This window comes from Neltuma alba, unplaced genomic scaffold (assembly GCF_004799145.2).
Source record: "Neltuma alba isolate B1F8T4 unplaced genomic scaffold, ASM479914v2 tig00013591_pilon, whole genome shotgun sequence".
NCBI lineage: Eukaryota > Viridiplantae > Streptophyta > Magnoliopsida > Fabales > Fabaceae > Neltuma > Neltuma alba.
The window spans coordinates 21,777-36,981 of NW_021637788.1; the positions used below are offsets into that span (position 1 = coordinate 21,777).

The 15,205-nt window shown below is 36.8% G+C and overlaps 2 protein-coding genes across 5 annotated transcripts; one reads left to right on the plus strand and one right to left on the minus strand.

Annotated features, from left to right (window-relative positions):
* Positions 1-1,214: 1,214 nt before the first annotated feature.
* LOC114738429 (histone-lysine N-methyltransferase, H3 lysine-36 specific) lies at positions 1,215-4,797 on the minus strand. 4 transcript variants are annotated; one of them, XM_028926483.1, is made up of 6 exons: positions 4,162-4,797; positions 3,900-3,958; positions 3,419-3,475; positions 3,163-3,342; positions 2,965-3,040; positions 2,760-2,849 (listed from the first exon to the last, which is right to left on the minus strand). In XM_028926483.1, coding segments are annotated over exons 1-5 (855 nt in total). In that variant the 5' UTR covers positions 4,720-4,797; the 3' UTR covers positions 2,760-2,849; positions 2,965-3,039. The 4 variants fall into 4 exon arrangements, with proteins under 4 accessions (XP_028782313.1, XP_028782314.1, XP_028782316.1 ...); XM_028926482.1 differs by having other exon boundaries at positions 2,794-2,846; XM_028926480.1 differs by lacking the exons at positions 3,163-3,342; positions 3,419-3,475; positions 3,900-3,958; positions 4,162-4,797 and adding an exon at positions 1,215-1,678 and having other exon boundaries at positions 2,203-2,846; positions 2,965-3,159.
* A 5,735-nt stretch (positions 4,798-10,532) lies between these two features.
* Positions 10,533-15,202, plus strand: LOC114738441 (cytochrome P450 714A1-like). Its single transcript, XM_028926495.1, has 5 exons — positions 10,533-11,055; positions 12,382-12,608; positions 13,738-13,991; positions 14,124-14,493; positions 14,592-15,202. The coding sequence occupies exons 1-5, from the start codon at positions 10,761-10,763 to the stop codon at positions 15,015-15,017; spliced, it is 1,572 nt and encodes a 523-aa protein (XP_028782328.1). The 5' UTR covers positions 10,533-10,760; the 3' UTR covers positions 15,018-15,202.
* The last annotated feature ends 3 nt before the right edge of the window (positions 15,203-15,205 follow it).

Consider the following 15,205-nt stretch of genomic DNA (forward strand, 5'->3'; position numbering starts at 1 on the left):
GTCTTTTAATCAAAAGAGGAGTGAAGCACCACTTTGATTTGTTTTGTCGTGACCCGTGAATGGGGAATCAATTGATAGCCGCTGAGCACTGTAATTAATTCCATAATAGCAGATAGAATTGTAGATTTAGGAACTTGCGGCTGGTTAACGGAGGGAGACGGTGTGAAATGGTGAGGTGTTCAATTAATCCAGGTGGCGCATGTTGATTGGTGAACTGGTTAGACTGGACGTAATGAACTGGATTTAAGTTTTCTCCTTAGATTTTGCCTTAGGATCAGACCTTCAAATTTAATTTATTTTTACTCAATTTTTTTTGTTTGGGCCAACAACCGTTTAATTATAGTTGGTAATCCTTATCGACCGTCTAATTATAGTTGGTAATCCTTATCGACCGTCTAATTTTAGTTGGTAAACCTTATCAATTTAGACTGGTCAAAAAAAAAATCACAAGGTACGTAGCATCAATCGTTGACTTTTAATACTAATAAAGGTCAATAATCATATACTCCTCCGGTCCTAATCATAAGACCCAATTGACTTATTTGAGGAGATTAAGGAAGTAAGTTAAGTTGGTTATTTATAATAAATAAGTGTTGTCATTCCTAAAATATCCTTGCTAATTAAGTATATTGGCTAAAACTATCATTATTAGAAGGATTATCTTGGAAAAAAATGCATAAATATAAGAGACAAAATGGATTGGGGTCTTATAATTAAGACCAAATAAAAAGTCAAATGGGGTCTTATAATAGAGTACAATAGTCATTATTCCTGGAGATTTAAAATCCTTACCGCGCGGTATTCCTTAGTTGTATAAATTGGGAAAAACGGTGGGCCGCCTATACATTTCGGTGGCTTCAGGTTGATTGCCTTGTTTGCGTTTTCACTGATTAAAGACGTCATTTGGAATACCAGATTGAGCCGAATGATTTTTTCTGCAGGACTAATAAACTAGTACTATCTCCAGTCCTAATTATAAGAGTCAATTGACTAAATTGAAGAGATTAAAGAAATAAATTGAATTAGTTATTTATTCTAAATAGGTGTTGTCTTTCCTAAAATATCCTTGCTAATCAAGTGTATTGACTAAAACTATCATTGTTAGAAGGACTACTTTGAAAAAAAATGAATAAATATAAGAGACAAAGTGGATTAGGATTTTATATTTAGGACCAAAATAAAAATCAAATAGAGCCTTATATTAAGAACCGAGGTAGTATTAATTAATGTTTTAAGAAAGAACAAGTAACATTTACAACAGAAGCAAGCAGCCTGGCACTTGTTCAGGAAGGAGGATCAGTGGGCATGGTATAAGCAAGGCCAGAAGGAACATCAAATCCAGACATGAAGTCATCCCCAAATATGAGAGCTCCCATCGCCAACCCCGGAGGTACATTCTCAGGAGGGTTTGGCCCAGATGATGGTGGTGGCAAGGAATCATTTTTGGGTAGAAAAGTGGGAATATAACCGGCATTTGAAGGTGGGGGCGGTGGAGGAGGAGTTCTCCGTCGTTCGTAACTAGGTCTGCCCTCATCCGGATCAGTGTCCGAGTCGTTGGTAGGGAGTTGCCTCGGATAGGAGCCGGGAATGTTTGTCCGTGCTTCCTTCTTTTGGCGGTGGGGGGAAGAATACTCCTCCCCTAATCCATTTTCTGTAGTCAAGTTTCCTCTCTTCTTTCCTTCGCAACAAACACAAAATGCGTAGGAGGTGAAAGGAAGAGGAGTAGAGTTAAAATTAAAACATAAAACCATTACTTTTGCTAACCAACAATCACACGCCTCAATCTTGAATCTTATCTTTATACTACCTCCTGTTTTTAATATAAAAATTAGTTAACTAATTTAAATAGATTAAAAAAATTAATTATATTAACTATTTGTAATAAATAGATATTTTTTTAAAATATCCTTACTAAAAAGTGTATTAGCCAGAACTATTATTACTATAAAAACTACTTTAAAAAAATGAATAAATTTAAAGACAAAGTTGATTAGGATCTTATATTTAATGTCAAAATAGAAATAAAAAAAACTCTTATATTAAGAACAGGAGATTATAGTTTTTAAAAAAAATTTCACTTGAAATGGGAAAGAAAAAATCAAAGATCACGTGACAGAGGCATGCATCTTTGCAAACGACAAAAGGCAAATTTCCTGTTAAAAAATTGAGGCATAGCCAGGAAGTAGCCGCTCCAATTCATACCTAGGTTCGAATTTTGCCCTTTCTTTTCCTCCAAAATACGAACTGAAATATCAATGAAGCCTGCTGGTTTGTCGGAATCCTTCTTTCGTAATTGGTAGCTCCGAAGTTCCTCATTTCCCGTGCTTAAAGAAACCTCTGAATTTGGAACCTTCTTCGCTAGAAACTCTTTGATGATAACAGATGCAGAGCCATGTACCTTTTCCGTGAGGAATATAGGATCTATACTACGAACTTCCACATTCAACACTAGATCTTGGATGTTGATCTCTGACTCAGAGTCATCAACCAGAATGGCAAACTTGGTTTTCCAAACAGGATTTTCACTCCCAGAGGCATCAACCTTGGTACAATATTTGCAGTTAGGATCAATCCATCCAACAGCAAACCATTGACGCTTCCAAAGCGAGGGTGGATACCCGAGCCCATGAGCAGATACGAGGCTTGCCTCAACCCAGACTTTCCCCATAGAAGGCTCATGGAAGAAAAACACGATAACAAAGAGATCTTTGTCTCAAAAAATTCTTCCTTCAACGAGGTCTGAACAGGAAAAAGAAAAAGAATATGCTTTGCATTGTTCCAAAGCCTACTTTCCTTTGCTGCTCGGAAAATCAAAATCCTCACCAAACATTAGCGTTAAATCCCGCCTGCTAAATGAATCACAAACAAGCAGGAATCTGTTACTATTTTGAATGGGGATATTAAATCAGTCACATGTAAAAGAACTTACAAGAATCTGTACAAAACAATTTATAACACATTTACATTGAACCATAGGGCTTCTTCTTCCTGCGATTGCTCATTCCCAGTTCTCACGTCAAATATGACTTTTAATTTACACCTGTCAAGAAGAAACAAAAATAGAGGTGCTAATTATTGAAAAATTGTTTTATGGAGCGGTACCGATCTTGTCTTTGCTTTCTGCAGTTTCATTTCTGTTTTATGCGACGAGGATTCACTCATTACATGATTGCCCTCGAGGATTTGAAGGGTCCTTTAAGAGGTGGAACCAACAATAGCTTTCGGCCTATGCGTCTTACTTCATATTCACCTTGCTGGGTCGTTGATGATGTAGCCTTCGTGTACATCATGGTAGTAGAGCCCAAAATGTCACCTCCAAATCCACATGCCTTAAAGAATAACCTGACAATGAATGTGCTTATAAATTGCAGTCCATAAGAGGATGGGACAAGGAGCTCCAGAAGAATCAATTAAATACCTCTCATTCTCTGTACAAAGAGCTGCGATGTCATAAATGTCTCTATTTGTGAGCATCCTACAAAGAGGAAGTGATGATATTGAGATTCCTTGAGATTATTTATGTGTTTGATCGTTAGAGTAAAGAGAGGGAGAGAAGGAAAAGAGCCAAGAGACAACAAAAACTTGCTGGGTTAAGTCAAAACATCACCTTGTTTTCATTTTTCGAAGAACCAAATACATATTCAAATCAAATAACTCAAAATATGGTAATTTGATGATTGATGAAATCAAGATATGGAGCTTATATTTTGGTGATCCCAGTAATAATTGAACACCAACAATCACTGCCCCACAACAAACTCAGGGTACTATGGTTGAAGACTTGAAGCATGTCAACAAGCAGTCAACTATGCAGCGATAATTGAGAGTGCCCAATTTGTGAAGCAACTCAATCTCATGAACTATTCAGATTAACATTAACAAAAAGAGAGCAACAATACCTTACAATTTTTTTAACTATCACTCGGCCAATTCCCAGTCTCCAGAGGGAAGGAATGACCTGCAAAGTACTGAAGCATGTTCATGCAACCAAGTTGGCTAAAATGATTGAATCGCCAAACAAATAATCGATTGAGAGGCATAAAATGTAGTTTCTTCGATGTTACGTGTTATTCTAGTACTAGGGAAAAAAAAGGTTGTATTGCGATATCAATTTATTTCGCCGTCACCATGTCTTATCAATGGAAAGTCGGGAATTGTTACCATCACATCGTAGATTGAAGCGGTAAGGCCGCAATCAGAAATGGCACGGCCAAAGCCCACCAACTGACCGTCGAAGGGAGAAACCGGCGTCACGCTCTGCAAGAAATCTGCCATACCCATAATCGTCTTCGACGAATCCGTGGAGGAAGTGGAATCGCTATCCCCGTCATCATCAACAATATGGTGAGGTTTGCAGAATACGGAGACAAGCACAGCGCTGTGAGACAGAGCAACGCCGAGCTTATGGATATCGACGGGTTCGACGCGGCCATGGGAGTCCACGTAATTGGGGAACCTATGGCACGAGTGGTTGCAATTGGCATAAAGCTGTTGCAGCTGGTGAAGATCAATGTGTTTTGGGTCCGTGGAAATGTAAATAGGAAAAGGCGGCCTAATTGCTGGGCTTAGCAGCTTTCCATCCGTTTGTGAGATTTGAGTGCTTCTTCTTCTAATCCATCTTAATTCCATATACGCCGACTGAAAACCCACCATCGCTTGTTTCTCTAACCGCATCTGAATCTTCATACGAACTGCAATTCTCGTTACTCCCATATCCATCCGAAACTTCGCGGCGGGGACTTCGAGCGGGAGGTTAGCGCCAAGCTGGATGATAGAGATAAGATTCGTTGTGGTGATTGTATTTGCATGACGGAGAGCATTCGCGAGGGGCGCTGGCGCGTAGCTTGGTCTCTTTTTATTTTTTGTTTTATTAAAATTTTTGTATTATGTATAGAAAATTATAACATAGTTTAATAATCTTGTAAAAATTATTTATAATGTTACTTTGTTTGAAAGTGGGAATGAATTTGATGCCCAATTTTTTTGAGGTTTGGGACTGTGATTTCCTTCGGGTCACCACCTCAGGCGAGCCCCCGCAAGTTTCAAGTTTCATGAGTTATGGCCTTAAGCCCTTAACATTTTAACATGGATGAGATTGACATGTCGAAAAGAACATGGATCAAATTGTTAGGCCCAAATGGTGTGGGCTGGCCGGGAATAACACTATCTGATCTACTTCTTTATGTAGGAAAAAAGAAGAAGAAGAAATAAAAACCATTCAAATTTTGCATTAATCAGACTCCACCGTTTACCTGCAGACCACGGCAAGCCTTGATGTCTATATCGCGTGTCCACATCCAAGGTCAAAAAGGAAAAGATATCAACACCTATGTTCATGGCCAGAATATTTATTATTAGCATCAATCCCCCAATAATTGCTGGTCAGAAAAAATATCATTAATAATTAACATATCATACTCCTTTTATCCTATTTATAAATCACTTTCAACATATTTCATATAGATAAAAAAATTTTAAACTTTATTAATTTTTATTTAAAATTTAATAACTTTTCAACTTTATCCATATTTAATATATATTATACATCATATAAACAAGGTCAACACAATAATAAACAAAGAAAAAATTATACATTCATATAAAAAAAATTTCAATACTTTATAAATAAAATAAAATAAAAATTCTCTTTCTGTGTAAATAGAACAAGAGGAGTATCAAGCTCTGATAATGTAACATGGCCCATAAATAACGGCACGTTTTCCATGCCATGTGTAAACGCCTAGAAAAAGAGCTGCCGCCATAAATAGTAAGCAGAGTGAGCTTAATGTAAATTTCATATTTTATATCTTGTATAAAAAAAACTATATTAGACTGTTTATTAATCATAAGCAATATTTCTCATTTACACAATATGAGAAATGCTGCTGTCCAATTCAATGTCAGTATTTAAATACTGTTTCCGGTCTTAGTTATAAGACACAGTTGACTAGTTTGGAGAGATTAAAGAACTTAACCAAGTTAGTTATTTGTAATGAATAGGTGTTGTTTGTTCTAGAATATCCCTGCTAATCAAATTTGTTATCCAGGACTATTATTGTTGAAAATATTACTTTAGAAAAAAATGCATAAATATGAGAAACAAAGTGGATTGAGGTCTTATATTTAGGATCAAAATAAAAATCAAACAAGGTCTTATATTAAGAATCGGAAGTAATACCATATTTGATTCTTAATATAAGAGTTAGTTAACTAATTTGAATGGATTAATGAAATTAGTTAAGCTAGTTATTTGTAATAAATATGTGTTGTTTTTTTTTAAATATTTTTGCTAGTCAAATATATTGACTACTATTATTACAAGGACTGCATTGAAAAAGATAGATAAATATAAAAGACAGAATAAATTGGAGTTTTATATTTATAATTAAAATAAAAATCAAACGAGTTTTTATATTAAGAATCGAAAGTAATATAAAATTTACAATAAATAACTCTGTTTACCAGCCGCGTGACTTACGGTATTTTTTTAAGATTTCCAAATTAAGTACATGTAAGATAAGAAAGTTTTCAGTTCACTGGCTTTAATAGTTTTCCTAAATGTTAACAGGCAATTAGAACCCCTTCCTCTGTGATTTAAAGTTGTTAAGGTACTACCTTCATTTCTTAATATAATAACTAACTGACTAATTTGAATAGATTAAAAAAATTAGTTAAAGTGGTTATTTATAATAAATAAGTAGTATCTTGCTTAAAATATTTTTGCTAATTAAATGTATTGATTAGAATTATCATTATTGTAAAGACTATCTTAAAAAAAAAAGTATATTGGTCTTATATTTAGAATCAAAATAAAAATTAAATAAGTTCTCATATCAAAAACATGGGGTAGTATAATTATTTTTCCCCTCACTAACGATTTGAATTTAAAGACATAAAGGGATATTTATATTTTAGATCATTAACGCAATTGTTGCTTGTGATTTATGAATGGGTACCATCGGCGTTCTGCACAGTTTTATTCTGTGCCTCAATTTTTTTTTTTAAATCATGATTTATATATAAACAGACGCTTACTCATCGTGTTATGTAGCCAAAAGCGTACGGCAGTCCTATGATTACTTTTGATCCTTAATATGAGAGTTTGTTTAATTTTTATTTTGATTTTAGATATAAAATTTTAATCCATTTTATTTTTTATATTTATTTATTTTTAAGACGGTCCTTATAATAATGATAGTTCTAGTTAGTATACTTGATTAGCAAATATATTTAAAAAAACACATATTTATTATAACTAACTAATTTAAGTAATTTTATTAATCTTCTTAAATTAATCAATTAGCTCTTATATTAAGGACCATAAAGTGACACACATAAGTCAAAAAACTCACCCCTGCGTTATTTTATATGGTACTACCTCCGATCCTTAATATAAGATATTATTTGACTTTTATTTTGATTCTAAATATAAGACTCTAGATCTATTTTATCTCTAATACTTATGCATTTTTTCAAGATAGTCCTTCTAACAATAGTAGTTCTAACCAATACACTTTATTAGTAAGGATATTTTAAGAAAGGCAACGCCTATTTATTACAAATAACTAACTTAACTTCTTTCCTTAATTTATTTAAATTAGTCAACTAACTCTTATAATTATGACCGAAAGTAGTATAATATTACTCCTCCGGTCCTAATTATAAGACCCAATTGACTTATTTGAGAAGATTAAGGAAGTAAGTTAAATTAGTTATTTATAATAAATCAGTGTTGTCATTCCTAAAATATCCTTACTAATTAAGTATATTGGCTAAAACTATCATTATTAGAAGGATTATCTTGAAAAAAATGCATAAATATAAGAGACAAAATGAATTGGGGTCTTATAATTAAGACCAAATAAAAAGTCAAATGGAGTCTTATAATAAGGATCGGAGGAGTACCTCCGGTCCTTAACATAAGACCTTGTTTGACTTTTATTTCAATCATAAATATAAAATCATAATTCACTTTGTCTTCCATATTTATTCATTTTTTTCCCAGTATAGTCTTTTTGAGTTTTAACTTTTAACTAATAAACTTGACTAGCAGGATATTTTAGGAAAGACAACACATATTTATTACAAATAACTAACTTAACTTATTTTTTTAATATACTCAAATTAATCAATTAATTTTTATATTTAGGACCCGAGGTAGTATAATAACTAGCAACGCACGGTTTGCATGTTATGCTTTTGCCGATATTATTAAGCGTTTTTAATCCTGTAACTAAAACAACTGAAACAGATTGAAGCACGAGGATAATTAATTTTTCATTTATATTAAGCAGCAACTGCATTCGAAACGTATTTTCTTCAAATGCTATTTATATCGGCTAATTTTAAAAAATGTATGTGTAGAATAAAAACATATATTTTCGGAAATCGACTCGCAAGGATATCCAAAATAGGATGAGTACATAAGTAGAATAAATTAGTACTACCTCCGGTCCTAATTATAAGAGCCAGTTGACTAATTTGAGGAGATTAAATAAATAAGTTGAATTGGTTATTTGTTTTAAATAGGTGTTATTTTTTCTAAAATATCCCTGCTAATTAAATGTACTGATTAGAATTATCATTATTAGAAGGGTTACTTTGAAAAAAAATATAAATATGAGAGACAAAGCAAACTAAAGTCTTATATTTATGATCAAAATAAAAGTGAAACGGGATCTTATATTAAAGATCGGAAGTAATAGCATAGGATAAACGCGCGACTTGCCGAACCCTAGCCTAAGAAAAGGGAGATACGTGTTCAATGTAGGTTGCCCGAATAACTTTATAGATCCAGCAAGCTGAGGGATTTATTGGCAGATTTTATAATTTGGACGACTCCTAAAAATTTGGGAACACATGCTGCTGCAATTTTCAATGCAAAAGACAAAAAGGCTATAGAGATGCATGCACGAGTCACGCTGAGAGGGATACATATGGGGTCAGCTTTCTTCAAAGTAATCAACGCTTAGGGCCAAGAAATGGCATTAGCAGCAGAACAGGAGTGTACTGTCTTCTGAATAGTTCATCAAACATGCATGCATGTCCCCGTGATCTCCAAACACCTCCAAGGCTGATAGGAAATATGCCCACCTAAACTCTGTACTATCATTTTGCCCACTTCATTAATTACGTTCTTATCCCCTTCTCTTTGTAACTCCACAAATTTCCAATCCGCCAAAGCAAACAAAAAGCGATGGTTTTGTGATTTTCTCGCATGGCTGTACGTGCTTTTGTGCACGCGAGAGAGACACGTGGCAATGTTACATCATAAATAAACACGAATAACGAATATTAGTTAATTAATGATGATCGTCGCAAGTGAGTTGAGAGGTTGCAAGTAAATACACACGAGTATACGGACACCCGTGACCGTCAAAGGTGAGGTGGCAGGCTGCAAATGGATATAAATTATTAACATTACGAGTCTTGAAAAGGGAAGAAAGAGCCGTGGGAGAGGGTAAAGAACTTAAAAAGTGTGAAGAAAAAGAAGAGATAAATGGGAAGTGACGGAGGACAGGTCACATGTGAAGGATCTTGTTCAGACATGCACTTAAATATGAAAAGAAGGGGGTCTACATAATACATGCATGTGGATCTCTTACTTTCCGTTGTCAAAATAGGCGGTGAACATCACAGTGCACGGAAAACGAGTCCCTTACCATACTCCTATAATATACAGATATGGCATGCCCCGCTCTTAGAATTTAGGGGATGTTTGGAAAGTATCATAAGTGTTTTGAAAAGTATTTATCCACGAATCAAAATAAATTTTTTTGTATATTTATTTCACTGTAAAAATATTTTTAAAATAATAATTTTGATTTCATTCAAATATCCCTTTAGACGGCATTCTCTGATATTGCAGTGGATCCAAGTGGTCTGCACACGCTTTGCAAAAAAGTAACCAGGTGTTTTTGCTGTCAATCAATTTGAAAAAACAAATCCGGGGATACTTAGGTAATTCTGATAAAATTAATTAACTTTATAATATGATCAAAATGAATCGTTTTAATAATATAAAAAATTCCAAAAAGAAAAATTAAAACGATTGTCGAGGGGTTGAGAATTAGGTGGATGAAAAATTCAGTGGGAGGCTCAACTAACAGATGGTTCAAATTGCTTATGGTTCAAATTTGATTTTTTTTGGTATTTTTATTTATTAATACGTATAGAATTTAAAATAAAAAGTAGTCTCTTAATTATTATTCTTTAAAAAAACTGTTTTTTCTATCTAAAAATAATTAATTAAAGATTTTAAATGTGAACTGTTTAAATCAAATATAGATGATTTAAATCTGATAAGTTTAGAATGCTTATCAAAGTAACAACATTGAAATTGGTCCCCCAACGAACGTACTACATTATGTGGATTATTAAAATAAAAAAAGACGGGTTAAAAAAAAAGAAAAAAAAAAGGAAAAATGAAGTAATTGGGTTTGGGTCCATGCCGGGGCGCACGACAGAGGGAGCAATCGGTAATCGGCCGCATTGGAAGACCTGTCTTCTTTAAATAGCAAGCTGCGAAAGCCTGAGCATCCATCAGCGAGCTCCCAGACAAGTCACTGCTCATCAGGGTTCAGGGTTTATGCACACGCGCTCACATCCCTCCAACGTCTTCCTTTCCCGTCCATTTGCACTAAAGAATCTTCCACCACCCTTACCCTCTTCGCCATCCTCTCTCCTCCTCTGCAATCAGTTAACAGCGACGCGTCTGTGATACTATCAAGAAGAAGGAGGTGGGCGCGGCGAAGAGATCGATGTGGATGGTGATGCAGGTGGCTTGGTGGGCGGGCGTGGTGGGGATGTTGAGCTGGATAGCGTATGCGTGCAGGAGGGTGTGGGGGGAATCGGAGAGGGTGAGGAGGAAGCTGCGAATGCAGGGGATCAGAGGTCCTCCTCCTTCCTTCCTCTACGGGAATCTGCCTCTTATGCAGAAACTCCAATCTCAGGCCAATTCTCCTTCTCTCTCCACCCGCCATTCCCATCTATTCGTCGCTCACGACTACACCTCCAACCTCTTCCCTTACTTCGAGCACTGGCGTGCGCAATACGGTAAATACCCTTCTTCTCTTCTAATCTTGCTTCGTCAATAAGCAATTCGCTCCTCCTACTTCAGTATTCTGCAATCAGCCGGCAGTTTTTAAATTACTGTTTTATGACTTTAGCAGAGAGCCTGCCGGGCTGCGAGTCTAGCTGTGTTTGTATTTTTTAGTCTCGATCGAACATTCATGGGGAAAAGCTAGCGCAGTGGGTGCGGTGTTTGATTGAGTTCAAGTGCCACTTTTCGATTTTCGATTCCGTATGGGTCAACTTTTCAGGCATGATCGGAGTGTCTTTCTCGGCATTTAGCTCAGTTTTTGTGAAAAGTGAAAGCGTTTAGTTCTGTTTTGATGGTGTGAAATTAATTGGGATGGAAAAGCGGAAAAGCATGCCTAGGATGTTGACTATAATTAAAGATACACGGGTGGGACTCGGGAGTGGCGGGGGCTGGGAATCAAGCATACAGAATTCGACCTGTTTTATTCTTCCAAGGTCCATTAAAATGCCTTTCGCCCTCTGGTTTAAACTCGAATGGAATCCATTTTAATTCTATGCATAAAATGGATGATTGATTGATCTTTTGAGTCAAAGATAAAGTCAACTCTATCTCGCCACCACTTGCCAGCTTCCCAGCATGGTTCTGGGAGTGGTCGATCCTCTCTGATTCCATACCAGCTCATATTTTATTACGAGAGCATAAAAACCAGCTGATTATTGGAAGCCTCTATTTTTTTTTTGAAAAAAAAAATTCAATTCTCTTTTAACGTTTTAATTATATAGGCGACAAAAACGCATTGTTACAAATAAAACGTATAATATGACTATACGAGTGTCAGATCCAGATTTATTGTTAATATAAAATATTATAAGTTATGAAATAATATGATTCATTCCCGTCGATCTTGAAAAATTATGAGTAGAATATATAAACTTTTTTTCTGACCAGCAGCAGAATATATATACTTTAGTCGTTAACCCAAAAGAGAAAAAAAATGAACTGGGGTCAGGGAGGACAACATATTGCATGTATTTTATTGGTGAGGTAGTACAGTGACAATAACATAGTATAAGAATAATTACCTTTACAGCTGTTGTTGCAATTTTGGTAGATACATAGCCTCACAAGCGGCATCACCTTTCAATTAGCTTACGCATATTAATGGAGCAAGCTAGCGCCTAGACCATTACGGATCATTTCAGTCTGGGCCCATCAAATAAATGGATCAACGTCACGTCCCTGTCACTATTAATCAGATTCTCCATATGAAATTTTACATCAGGTTTATGATTAAGAGATATATTTACTGTAACATGGGGCACGTGCAACCTGACTTGCAGGTCCAGTGTACACGTATTCCACGGGGACGAAGCAGCATCTTTTTGTGAACGAACCAGAGCTGGTGCGAGAGATGAACCAGTGTCTCACTCTGGACTTTGGAAAGCCCTCTGATGTAACCAACAGGCTCGCTCCCTTGCTTGGAAATGGCATTTTAAGGGCAAATGGGCTTAGTTGGGCGCACCAAAGGAAGCTTGTTTCGGCCGAGTTCTTCATGAACAAAGTTAAGGTGCGTCATTGATTATCCTTAATCATCATTGTATCTGGTACTAATATCATATAATATCCCTCCCCGTCACCCACCCACCTTTGTGGCTTTGTCTTCACTTCTATCGTGTTCATTGATTAGATTAGATTTTATACAGTATATCGTAAGCGAGGAAATTGACAGGAAATTGGTAATCACCCATCTTTTTCTCCGGGCAAAGTCGCCTCTGTTAATAATGTTAGTGTTTTTTTTAATAATCAGTGTGTTGATGACAGGTGGGGCTAATAACACACACACACACACAAACACACACACTCTCTCTCTCTCTCTCTCTAAAGAAATAATTCTGACGCACTATATTCAAATTCTAGTCTTTTTCACACACGCGCACACACACACACGTGACTGTTATCACTTTTCATTTTTATCCACGAGGGATTCCTGTAATAAACTCATTAGGGTTTTCTTTTTTTATCATATATTATTTCTTATTTAATTTGTGAAAAGCATCGCTCATTTTATATTTTATGCACGTACTGAATAGAATTATTCCATTGTGTTATGGGTGTGTACGGGACTTGTTTAGCGAGCCCCCGTATTTTACATCGTTACGTTCTCCTGGAATTCTGGATTGAGAGATATTCTAGTTCCTGTATTACCTACGTAGATATATTTTATTTAAAATGTTGAATAGAAGCATGTCTGAAAAACTGTTGTGGTTGACTTGCATGTGTTTGTCAAATATGGGTGAGAGATAAACAAGCATGTTATATGTTATACGAGGGGCGGGCGACAATTTTATACGCTTCTATATGCGCATAATTAACAAGTCCAATGGAAGACATAAAAGAAAAGTCCACCAGCCGAATCGGTGGGCCCATGCACAGTGTGCGAGTGATTGTGAATAACGTTATTATTCTAGTAAGAATTAAGAAAGGTCTTTCACAACTTAATGATACCAAGGAATTCGTGATGGGTTGGAATTGGATAGACAGAAGTCCCGAAGTACTAAAAATTTCCCATATCCGCTCTGCGAGTTTTTCCGCCTTTAATAGCATTTCATAAACAGAGAGCTGTGGAAGGGGACCCACGCTATGCATGCATGCATGTGATTTGGGTGATGTGATGTGGATGGCATTATATGGGGCAGGGTATGGTGGGGCTTATGATCGAATCAGCTCAGCCTATGCTATCAAAATGGGAGCAGTCAATTGACGAGGCTGGATTATCATCAGCAGAGGTCGAAGTGGGAGCAGATTTGAGGGGCTTCTCTGCTGATGTCATCTCAAGGGTTTGTTTCGGCCATTCCTATTCCAGGGGAAAAGAGGTTTTCTCTAAGCTCAGAACCATGCAGAAGGCCATGTCCAAGCAGGGTGGCTTCCTTTTCGGCCTCTCTGGCTTTCGGTCAGCCCATCTTCTTCTCCCCTTGCTGCCTTTGTTTATACACAATTATGCTCCTCACCACATACTTGGGCCAAACAAATCAAATATTTCTGTTGTTTATGATATAAAATAAATCATCATTGGTGATGGCAGGGGCATGTTTAATTTGTGGAGAAGGAAGGAAGACGAGATGGGCAAACTGGAAAGAGAGGTAGAGTCGCTGATTTGGGAGTTAGTGGAGAAACGCAAGCGACAAGGATCGTCGGAGAAGGATCTGATGCAGTTACTTCTAGAAGCAGCCGAGAGTGATGAAAGTGTGGGTGAGGACATGTCCAAGAAATTCATAGTGGACAACTGCAAGAACATTTACTTCGCCGGCCATGAAACCACCGCCGTCGCCGCCTCTTGGACCTTGATGCTTCTCGCTTTACACCCTCAATGGCAAACTGCCATTGCACAGGAGCTCGCTCAATTCTGCCCCAGTGGCATCCCAACTGCAGATTCTCTCCCCAGCCTCAAGAAGGTGCGCGTGCGTGTGCCCACAACCCCATACTTTTTCATAATATATATTTTCATCAGCTTAAAGTAAGTTAAGTTTATTTTTTGTATATGCATATATAGATGACAATGGTGATTCAAGAAGCCCTGCGCTTGTATCCGCCGGCAGCTTTTGTGTCGAGGGAGGCATATGAGGACATTAAGATAGGAAACCTGTTGGTTCCGAAAGGGGTTTGTGTGTGGACTCTGATCCCAAGGTTGCATAGAGACCCAGACATATGGGGAGCAGATGCTAATGAGTTCAAGCCAGAAAGGTTCAGCGACGGCGTGTCCAAGGCTTGCAAGTTCCCACAAGCGTACGTGCCCTTTGGAGTGGGTAACCGCTTGTGCTTGGGCAAGAACTTCGCTCTCGTCCAGTTGAAGGTCGTGCTTGCACTTATGCTCTCCCGTTTCAGATTCTCTCTTTCCCCTACTTATAAGCACTCTCCGGCTTACCGAATGATTATAGAGCCAGGACATGGCGTGCATCTCCTCATTCACAAGACCTGACCTCTCATGCAGTTACTGGCAGCTGCCTGAATTTGCATTGTCCTGTCTATCCAATATATCTATATATCCATTTGTATGTGTGCGTGAGTTGTGCTATTGTGATCACTAAATGCGCATGTGGATGAGTTGTGCTTCCTGATAAGCAAAAATAAGGGAATGACAAGCCCAACCCAGCTAACTCAAAATGA

What these genes read in the sequence shown, in the direction of transcription:
- LOC114738441 (XM_028926495.1), top strand. Translation starts at nt 10,761, where the DNA reads ATGTGGATGGTGATGCAGGTGGCTTGGTGGGCGGGCGTGGTGGGGATG. An exon ending in GCACTGGCGTGCGCAATACG is followed by an intron (nt 11,056 to 12,381) that starts GTAAATACCCTT and finishes CCTGACTTGCAG; the next exon opens with GTCCAGTGTACACGTATTCC. An exon ending in TTCGGCCTCTCTGGCTTTCG is followed by an intron (nt 13,992 to 14,123) that starts GTCAGCCCATCT and finishes TGGTGATGGCAG; the next exon opens with GGGCATGTTTAATTTGTGGA.
- LOC114738429 (XM_028926480.1), bottom strand. Translation starts at nt 2,668, where the DNA reads ATGGGGAAAGTCTGGGTTGAGGCAAGCCTCGTATCTGCTCATGGGCTC. An exon ending in AGGGCAAAATTCGAACCTAG is followed by an intron (nt 1,679 to 2,202) that starts GTATGAATTGGA and finishes TTTGTTGCGAAG; the next exon opens with GAAAGAAGAGAGGAAACTTG.